At 44.1% G+C, this 10,551-nt stretch overlaps 1 protein-coding gene across 1 annotated transcript in view; it reads left to right on the forward strand.

The window, feature by feature from the left end:
* Positions 1–10,338, forward strand: part of SLC6A5 (solute carrier family 6 member 5) — a 28,160-nt gene extending 17,822 nt beyond the window's left edge. Inside the window, exons 11-13 of the mRNA XM_075425460.1 lie at positions 4,627–4,727; positions 7,708–7,875; positions 10,183–10,338. Of these exons, the coding sequence (XP_075281575.1) occupies positions 4,627–4,727; positions 7,708–7,875; positions 10,183–10,338 (425 nt within the window). The remainder of the gene's footprint in view (positions 1–4,626; positions 4,728–7,707; positions 7,876–10,182) is intronic.
* Positions 10,339–10,551: the final 213 nt, after the last annotated feature.

The following is a 10,551-nucleotide window of genomic DNA, read 5'->3' on the forward strand; positions in this document are numbered from 1 at the left end:
TGTGCTTCAGTTTCCATGAAGACACACAAGGTTTGCCCATTCCCTCCCCCTAGTTAGCACCAGGTTTAGCATTTACCCGTTCCTGTGGAAACACCACTGGGTACGTGTCATCTGAGACATGGGCGTCTGGTTATTCTACTGGCCAACTTCCCAGCTTTCCTAAAACCAACACAATTCCATAACAGATAGTGAGTGGGAATGCTCACAAAGAGTAGAAGGGTTTGGTGGGGATTTTTTCCCTCCTTCCTCCTCATCTGTTTGCTGAGAGCACGCCTGAACAACGCCATGCTACAGCACTAGATCTTGTCACTCTTCCCAGCCAGCAGTATCTGCAGCATCGCCCGGTCTGTGCCAAAAAGGTTGTCCCCTTTGAAGCCATTGCCATCAGTGTGCAAGATAAAAATTCCTTCCTTAGAATATTTTTAAATACCCCCAAAACTACTTAAATCTGTACAATTTCTTTGTCCTGTATGCTTTTAAATAAGGATGAAGGTAAATCGGGAGCAGATACTGGCAGTGTTCCTCCTCTGAACGCTGTGTGGCAGAAGCACTACAAACCTGCTGTTGTGGAACAACAGTTTATTAGGCTCGTAAGCAAAGCTGCCCTGCCTAGCAGCTGCTTTGCCCAACAAATTCAGTATCCCTTAAAACACTAACTTTTATGAAAAACATAAATGAACACAGAAATAGTTAGAGCATCGCAAAGGAAGGACTTGAATAGAGGAGAACCTCTTTTTTTGGTTACAGATTACTTTAATGTAATCAGACTTGGAAAAGATCTGCCGATTACAAATCATTCTTTCCGTGCTTTCTGTACCAACTAATCATTAATCAACAGATGTTAGTAAAGACTTTGATATATACTATTTCAAAGATTATTCCCTGGAATTAACCTTTTGCTCGACTAAAGAGCTTCCAGTCTTTTACAGAAAAAGGAAAGATTTACTTTACAATCATTATCTGCTTGACTAATGTATCATAGCCACTTCTACTGCATTAAAGCTACTTTTGTAAGGACTGTTCGTAAGAATACAGCTTGTATATTTGTGATTTGCCCGTTGTAATCACAAGTGAAGCTGCTGCTCTTGTTATATTCTTTCAAGCAGTGCTTAAAATTGGCATAATTTATTTCCAAGCTCTGACAGTTGCTGTTTTACACTCCGCTGACACCTTTCTCCGTATACATGTGCTCTTCATAGGAAGCAGGTTGGCACAATAGTGGCAGGTGCTTTTATGATGAAATAAATCTGTCTTTAGTTCTTGTTACATGTTCCGCTTGCTGAGCTTGTGGAGATTTTTTAAATTAGAGAGGCGCACTTGGTTATTTCCTTGCAATCGTTTATTTTTCAGTAGTCAGTGCTACATAATCCAGTCAAATGCTGTTTTTTTATTTCACATGCCGGTGTGGATGTTTATTCTCCTGTTGTTTAGATCATGATGCACGATTGGTAAAAAATAGCTTCAAGCTGCGGGTACTAATTTGATCATCAGCATAATTCCCACGGTTGCATTTTGTAAAGTGAAGCTAAATACAAAGTTCCTTGTGCCTGAGTGAAAGACTGTTGGAAACTGAAAACGTATGACCTTAGCTTTACTCGTCCTCCTTCTGGAACTGTTTTTTGACAGTCTGTTGTCAGGAAGGTTCATCGTCAGAGTGAGTGGCAACTGCTGCAGTGTATTTGTAGAAAGTGCTAGTAATTTTGAACATTTTAGCTGTAGCAGAGTATTGAAGTAGCTGTCTGTCTCGGTTTGCCTGCTCCTTTTTAATGGATTTTATATCTGCAGCACTTAGGAATAAATCGGCCTACTTGAGAGAGTGGAAATTGAGATATGGAATATCATGTATTGTTTATTTCCCAAAGTTCTTCAGCAGGCCTGACTGATCTGAGAGGGAGGCCTGATACACTGAGATTTAATCGCCTTTCTGTTAACTAAAGCATCCTTTGCATTTTTCTGTGGAACTTAACGAACCTATTTCCAGTCTTTCACCGGGAAAGAGATGAGTACTGTGTAATCCCTTTATCTGTTTACATGCATGGGACTCCTGAACTGCTAATATTCAAAAGAGCTCGAAGCTAAGAATATCTGCCAACGATTCCAAGAAGTTACTACATTTTTTAATTGGAGTGTCAAACAAACCTGTGCAGATTTGCACGAAGCTTGCATGAATTTTGGGGTAACCATTCCATTAGGTGTACCTCCTTCACAGCAGCAAGGGTGGCTGAAGTAAAGTCACTGGGACAAGCTTTAAAGTTTGTGGAAAGACCCTTCAGCCCATACCTCGTGCTCCTACAACTAGTCTAAAGCTAGTTTTGTTCCCTCCACAGCACGCAGCAGGGATGATCGCTGTGTGAGCATCTCCCAAGTAGCTGGCTGCACATGGTGCGCTGAACTGTAATAAGCAGGTAAATAAAACATAGGGGCAAATCGTTCAGTTGCAGCTAAGATCTCCTTTCAGGTCCATAACATGGTGACCCCGGGGGTTGCCATCAGTCCAGGCATACAAAGCTCTAACAGGAAACGGAGAAACACACAGAGAGTCAGATGGGTGCTGAAGTACGGTGATTCCAGGGGTCGTTAAAATGGCGTGGGTTGTACAGAGAAGAGAGGAGACTTTCTGAAGAAGACCATTTTCTGTAGTCAGTGGAAAAGAGAAAAAGGAGAGGAATTACAGTTACAGAAAAAAATCTGGCACCTGGGTCCCCTTGGGTTAGTTTTCTAAGCTTACTTCTGCTGCAGGTTGTACTTTTCCTCTCCCCTAAATACAGTTCTTGCAATACCTTCTTCTGGTTTAACTTCTGCATTTTCCTCCTCTATTTCTTATCATAACACAGTTTTTCAGCTGCTCTCTGACCTGCTATCTGCCTGAACTGGCTTACTCTGTGCTCACCCTCTGAGCTGGGCCTTTAGGACTGCCCTGGCACAATCCAGCCCTGCTGCTTTCTTGGAGGCGCGTCAGAAGACACAAGATATTGAGCCGTTGCTATTTTTTACCCTTTTAATTCTTGGAACAGTCAGGTGGATAGATTTCTTTCTCCTTGATATCAACAGAAAGGCTTCAAAATTAGGTGGATCAAGCCTGGGGATTATCCCTTCTTATACTCAGCAGCTGCACTGGCTGGCTGTAAGGGCAAGAAGAACATAAAGCAGTTTATTACTTTTGTTCCAAGTATTTCCTCCCTTACTCAATGACTTCTTTCTGATATTTGAGCTTCATCCTTTTCCCCGCATCATAAAAGCTGGACTAAATGCTGTAGAATAATGCTTTGTGCAATTTAAATGTCAGAGACAACCACCTGCCTTATTAGATAAAATTGGCACAAATCGGAAATGTTTGTGTGACGGAGGAGCTCAGCCTTGGGCCGCAGACCTCCCTCTTCTTATCACCAGTAGAAGAGCCGGAACAAATTTCAATTTTGTTTTTATTACTTTTGGCCGCTGAGCGAGGGCCGTTTCCCTACCCAGCTCCGCAGAGCAAGGCTGGAAAGCACGCTGGCGTGCATCAGGCGGGCAGGAGCAGCCGCTGGGCCAGGACTTCTGCCCCTCTACTCTGCCCTGGTGAGGCCCCAACTGGAGTACTGCGTACAGTTCTGGGCTCCCCAGTTCAAGAAAGATGAGGAGCTACTGGAGAGAGTCCAGCGGAGGGCTACGAGGATGATGAGGGAACTGGAGCATCTGTCCTGTGAGGAGAGGCTGAGGGAGCTGGGCTTGTTCAGCCTGAAGAAGAGAAGGCTGAGAGGGGACATGAGGAAGAACTTCTTCCCTCTGAGGGTGACGGAGCACTGGAATAGGCTGCCCAGGGAGGCTGTGGAGTCTCCTTCTCTGGAGATACTCAAGACCCACATGGACAAGGTCCTGTGCAGCCTGCTGTAGGTGACCCTGCTTCGGCAGGGGGTTGGACTAGATGACCCACAGAGGTCCCTTCCAACCCTGAACATTCTGTAATTCTGTGACACCTTTTCCAGTCACATGGCACGGCCAGGGAGATAACCACAGAGTTGGCTGAAGCACCATTTTCCAATCTTGCGTGTTTTATGAACTCACGTAACTTTATGGATGCAATCAATGCAGTAATCTGAGGAATTAACATGTCAGTCGATCTGTTTGTTCGAACAACATTGAGTATAATTTAAAATGTTTACAGGTGCTCTCTAGTAAATCTAAGTATTGCTTATATGTCAAAAAAGAACAGGACATTATCAGTTTCAATGCTAAGTGACATAGTCATACCCCAGTCATGCGGTATGTAGAGAGAAGCTCAGATATTGTCTACGCTGAAACAGGTATACAGGTATTAATAAGGTTCATCTTCACAGTGAACTATAATGAGTATATGCATAATTGCAGCTAACTATTAATGCTTTAACCCGAACCATACCGAACACCTAATCTCTACATAAAAGCTCAGTTTTGCTTTAATCCTTAGAAAGTAAATATTTTATTAGAGTGGTTCCCACCGTAATAGTCTCGTTTTTTTACTGTCTGGTTAGATCCTTCGCTGAAGTTTTCAACTGGCAAGTCAGAGCTTGTTCCTGTAATCAGACACGGGGGAGATCACAAGAGCTGCGTCGCAAACTGCAGCTGGTTCCTTTCACACCTAATTGCATTTACATTTGCTGTTTCCAGGATTGCAGAGATTTTGTGAAGACATAGAGATGATGATTGGATTCCAGCCAAGTAAATTCTGGAGAGTCTGCTGGGCGTTTGTGACCCCAACTATTTTAACAGTAAGCAAAAATTTTTTTCCATGTCTTCTCCAAAGAGTTTTGTTGTTGTTTCTTTGTCATTCATGTTCCTGAGCAGTAGTCGTTAGATCCTCGATGCAGACACCTAGACACACGCGCACGTGTGTGCTTGTGTGCCTGTAGCAGGCAGAACCAAGCATAAGGAATGGTATTTTTGGTAGCGAAGGAGGGCGAGTCTGCACATGCTGCCACGGTGGCCTTTCCCTCTCTGTGCAAAATGCGGGTATGGCATGCCCTTGCATACCAGCTTTTATGGTTATTGTATACTTATGTGTGTGCAATATATACGTGTGTGTGTAAAATATACGAATGTATCTGTACACATGGAGGGGGAGAGGAAATTATGCCATCCTCTCGTCTGTTCTCAGGCTGAGCAAGGGAATAACCATTTTCCTGAGTCATAAACCAACCGCAGAGACACGCTTTGGAACGGCTGACGCGGAGATTTGAGCGACAGCGTTGTAGCCGCGAAGATGGAGAGATTTGTGCCAAGGCCGAGCTAGTTCCGTTCTCGAGAGCAGAGGCGAATCCCTTCACGTTTTCTAAAAATCAAAAAAGGAAGGAAAGAGCACAGAGGGAGGGGGCTGTTTCCCCCCAAGCCTGCAGGCTCCGGAGCGGCGGGGGGAGGCTCGGAGCAGCCCCGGACCCGCAGCGTTCCCCTCCCCGCCCGCTCCCGGGCAGCGCAGCCCCGGCAGGTGGCGCTGTGCGACTGCGGCTGGCGGCGCTCGGCCCCGCCCCCCGCCCGGCCCCGCCCCGCCCCAGCCGCGCGTGGGCAGCGGGGCTGGACACCTGCAGGAAGGGCTGCTTTGAATTTTGGGGTTTTTTTCGGTTATTTCTCTTTTTAACTTAATTTTTTATTTCCACCCCAAGACCTGAAGTGACGCTTTACTTCAAATTTAGATCCCTGTGTAATCTAAAAGGTGGCGTGTCCTCGGTTTTACCATCGCTACGCGTTTTTTGTCAAGTCCAGGAGTCAACACGCCATAACTACACCTGCGTTTGCCATCCGGCCCCCCAACACAACGTTTCATTTACATTTTAAGCCAAGCACAGATACCCTTTTTAATTGCTTGTCATGTTTTGGCACGAGAATGAGATCGTTCTTTCAGCCACTTCGACAGCCTTCAGCTGGATAAGCCAGCACAAAACCACCGAGCCTTTTCCCACCGGTGTTTTACATCTGAGAGCACATTCTTTGGCCTGAAATTCCTCAGGCCTGGGCCACAGGTAGAGCAAGATTGTCACGATCTGCACGGAATTTTAAAAACTCGTCATTTCCCAGCAGTGCTAAATAGTTCCCAGAAGTATCTATACATTTCTAGGTACAAGATACGAAAAGTTACTCGAATTTCTGAAAAGACACGCGTTCTGAAACAGTGAGGATGGTGTCAGCTGGGTGGGGCGAAGCAGCAGCATGGTGACTCTGTCGTCCCTCGCAGTCACTCCTGCCAGAGAAGTTCTATTTTGGCTTCCACGCTGGGAAGTCCCTATTTGTGCTGTTCTTTGGGGCAGTGTAAATGTTGGTAAATATTTTTATTTCTGGGGGAGAAAAAAAGGCTCTGGCTAGAGACAATAACTTCTTTTCTATATTGTTAATTCAGGAATGAGGTGGTTGTTTTTTGTTTTTTTTTTTAAACTCAAAAGGTTTAGCTTTTGCAGACAGGAATGCAAGTGTGAAGAGACTCATGAGTTTTGGTGAGCTCAGCAAAACCCCGAGTCATGAGGAAAAGAAACTTTCTACAATGAGAACAATTTCCCTAAGGGGCATGGTGAAGATACTCTGCCTTTCCACGTAGATCTCCTTTGCTGATTGTATTTGCGCACAGCAATACTGTACTTCAGCAAAACCCAGGTAGATCTGTCTTACCTGTGCAGCGGCAGCTGTGCTTTGATTGTGACAATATATAGGTGTAGTTGTAAATCCATTTTTAAAAGTATGAAGACATAGCCCAGTTTAATCGGTAGTATTAGGATAACATAAACGGTAATATATTTTTTTTTCTCTTGAGGGCTTTGCTAAAAATGAGGGCACGTGCACATGGTTTCTTATGTCTTCTTTTCTTCCAATGGCTGTTTTCAAGATGCTGCCTGGGACCCCTTGTTACACTTCTGAAGGGAATTGTAAGGCTTCTCTGCAAATTTCTCGGTTCTTTTACTGATCAGACTTGCACTCTTAGCTGCTGCCAGTAATCACAACTAGGCAATAGGAAATTATGTTGTCTTTTAAGGAAAGCAAATTTGGAAAGCGAACGAGGTCAGTTCAAACTTGCATGTTCTGTTGTTGTTCCCTCCAAACGTAATAGTTAGTGAATTTACGGTGAGAAACAGATTGACACTGAGCAGTTGTAATTCAATTTTTACGCAACGGGAAACGGGCAATGCAAAACCAAGCAATACGTTCTTTTCTATTATTGCCTCTGTAAAGCTAATATTTGATACATTTGGATAGTCTAATATTAGACTTTCAATTACTCTACATGTCTGGAAATAAAACTGATCATTTTTATACGTGCCTTCACCTAGTTATGCAGCTATAAATCTTCTGTGTGCAATTATTGCAAGCACAGGCATTTCCCAAAAGTTACTGAATTATGCACAAATGTAAGCAGATGTATTGCTATTCATACAGTAAGCGAAATGGAGTAACTTAGCATAATCACATTAGGTAAAACTGCCAATAGACCATGTAATAAAGCATGTTACTCTCGGGGCAAGATTCTAATTTCAGTTCTTCTGGCACAAATACAGTGATTTTTGTGGGATTTTGAAAGCTTTCCATGAAACTCATTAGATTCAGACTCTGACCTGTTTATTTACAGCTTGTGGAAGCGCCCTGCCTTAGGTGTACGTACTTTTATCTGTGTTCCATATGCACCAACTCTGTGTGTGGATACCTACCATTTGTTGCACAGCAGGCTTGTTTGGCTTATTCAAACATATTGTTTTCCTTCCTTGTTTCCAGTTTATTCTTTGCTTCAGTTTTTACCAATGGGAACCGATGACTTATGGAGCTTACCACTATCCAGGCTGGTCCATGGTGCTTGGATGGCTGATGCTGGCCTGCTCAGTTATCTGGATCCCAGTTATGTTTGTGATAAAAATGCATCTAGCCCCAGGCAAATTTATCGAGGTAATTCTTCTGTCTTTTTTGCTGCTTAAAAATATGGTCACAGGAGGTTTCCTGTTTTATTTTACATTGATTTTTGTGATATTGAATGTCTAATAGTGCTAAGATTCCTTACTGTTAGTTATTGTGTTGCAGAGAGGTGCTCTGTTGACTTCAATGCGGACGTTCTGTTCCCTGTTCCTCAAAAAAAAAAAAAGCTCCAAAATTGTTCAGTGATTGCTTTTATGAGAACTAGGAGGAGCTAGAAATTTCATAAGCCCCGGTACCGTGTTACTGAGAGAAAGTTGCCCTCCTAGCTTTGTTGGCCTTTTTGCAAAGGCAGCGTGTAGATGTAGGACGCATCAGGCGCTGGTGCGCGTCATGTTGCAGCGAGCCTCACGGTCAGTGCTAGGAGACGTCAATCAGGAGTCACCCGTTGGCAGAGCGCGGGGCGCTCGGGTACCTGGGTCATCTGGGATGCGCTCCAGGAGGTTGTGCCACTTGATGGAGTCCAGGAATAAGACATATGAGAAACACCTCATGCTCTACAGCTCAAACTACTCGTCATAAAACTTAGCTGGCAATCTTTTTTTTCTTCTCCCCTGCTTCTTCTCTTTATTTTTCTTGAATAAGCTGATCCTTTCTGACACCTGGGCTTAAAAAAATGCCTGCTGGCACTTTGCTTTTATGCTGCTTTTGTTCATTTTGCAAATCAGATTCCTGCCGCTTCCCCCCACCACTTCAGGAACGTGGCACTCCCCTTCTGCTCCCCTTCTCTGTGTCCCAGCCCCGCCTGCCACCCCGGCTGCCACCACCGCCGCTCCCTGGCTGTTCCCATCCCGCTAGCTCCTCCGTTCTGTGCAGAGTGCGGTACAGCGATGTCTTTCTCATGTCGGCATTTCATCCCTTCATTGCCTTCGCCTTGTCTGCTGAAGAAGTTCTATGATCTTACTTTTGGCCTTTGAGGCTTGCTCAGTTGTGCCCTCTCGTCGCTGCATGCTGCTTGTGCTGCTCCCTCCTCGGGATGAGGAACAGGCACTCGCCTCCCCTTTGCAAAGCCGCTTTTGCAGTTCGGCTCTCCCGCAAAACCCATCGGGGCTGTTATACGCCTCAAAAAAACCAAAGGAGAGAAAAAGTACTAAAAGAGAATAATCTTTTTGGTCTCTCAATACGCCACACTACGCATGCCTAAGGGAGAAGACCATGCCTTTCTGCTTCACATAGAGCAGAGGAGTTTAGTATGAAGTGGTGGGACACCCTAGGGAGAGCATCCAAGTACACGGTTGGCACTGGGCAACGAGGCCACTTGTCTAAAGGACCCTTCAGCCCTCAACGCGTAGTGCACGTTGGAGTGAGTAGGTCAAGAGGCAACTGCTCCTACTGGAAATGAGCTAATGTGGAATTAGATTTACTTGTTTCTAAGTTTCTCTCACGGAGACAAATTGTTCTGCTTCAAATCTTCTAACTGATATGTGTACTACGTGTATATTGCTGCAAAAATAGGGTCCTCTCCTTACTGTCCCTCTAGTAGTGCACCCAAAGAAACACCAAAAAGTTGGATCTGTTTTGAAGGGGCTTTTGCTGAAGGTATTTCAGCCGTAGCCTGGTATTTGCTGAATACCAAGTCTGCTGCATAAAATTATTATGGTTGATTTGGGAGGCAAGAGTTTCAAGCTGGTAATTAAGCAGAGATTAAAATAACGGATATAGAGGTCTGATTCACTTTATTAGGTAATAAACATATAATTGTTCCCTCTTAAGTCATCAGAAATATGTTTTCTTTCCTTTTTATCTGTAAATGCACCAATCAAATTATGTATTCAATAAAGAAATCGGCAGAAAGATTAGAAGATTTTGGTTGTTTGCTAGGTTAATGTTCTTCTCTTTCTTTTTTCCTGCAGATAGAAAGGAAACATTTTGTCATCTCAAAATTAAAATCTTTGTTCATTCATAGCAATATATTTCTTTATGGTCATTTGTATACTTTTGGGAAATATGCTAAACAGAAATCCAATTATTCTAATGCAGTTACCCACTGCTTAGACCATTGGGCTAAATAATTGTGCACATGTCCTTCAGAAAGTGAGCTTCGCAATCTGTAGCAGTGGTTCTGAGCTCCCCTCATACGGTGCAGGGGAGAATGTATAATTAAAATCTGGGCACTTTATCCTCTATTAATCTTGCAAACTTTGTGCAAAACAAACACCGAGCAGTGGAGCATTGCAGGGCCATCATCAATAATCTTCAATGAGCCTATCCTCATTTCTTCTGCATTGTAATTCAGCTTCGTAACTTCAAATGAGACTCTCTTTTCTCTCCCCCACATTGCAGCGACTCAAGTTGGTATGCTCTCCACAGCCTGACTGGGGTCCGTTTTTGGCCAAGCACCGCGGTGAACGTTACATGAATATGATTGATCCACTGGGAACCTCTTCCCTGGGACTTAAACTGCCAGTGAAGGATATAGAACTGGGGACCCAATGCTAATAAATACTGTGTAGGCGGCAATAACATTGTCAGCCTTTTCTGATTTTTTTTTTTCCCCTCCCATTTTTTCCCCCACCGTTTCTCCTTTTCTTTTCCCCAGTGCCTGAAAGTGGTTGCTTAGGGAAGTAGGACTTACTGTTGCATGCATAGGGAAGACCTAGCTAGACCGCTTCCAGGAGCAGGTGATGCCCATGATCTGTTCGGTACCTGGCG

This window comes from Opisthocomus hoazin, chromosome 7 (assembly GCF_030867145.1).
Source record: "Opisthocomus hoazin isolate bOpiHoa1 chromosome 7, bOpiHoa1.hap1, whole genome shotgun sequence".
Taxonomy (NCBI): domain Eukaryota; kingdom Metazoa; phylum Chordata; class Aves; order Opisthocomiformes; family Opisthocomidae; genus Opisthocomus; species Opisthocomus hoazin.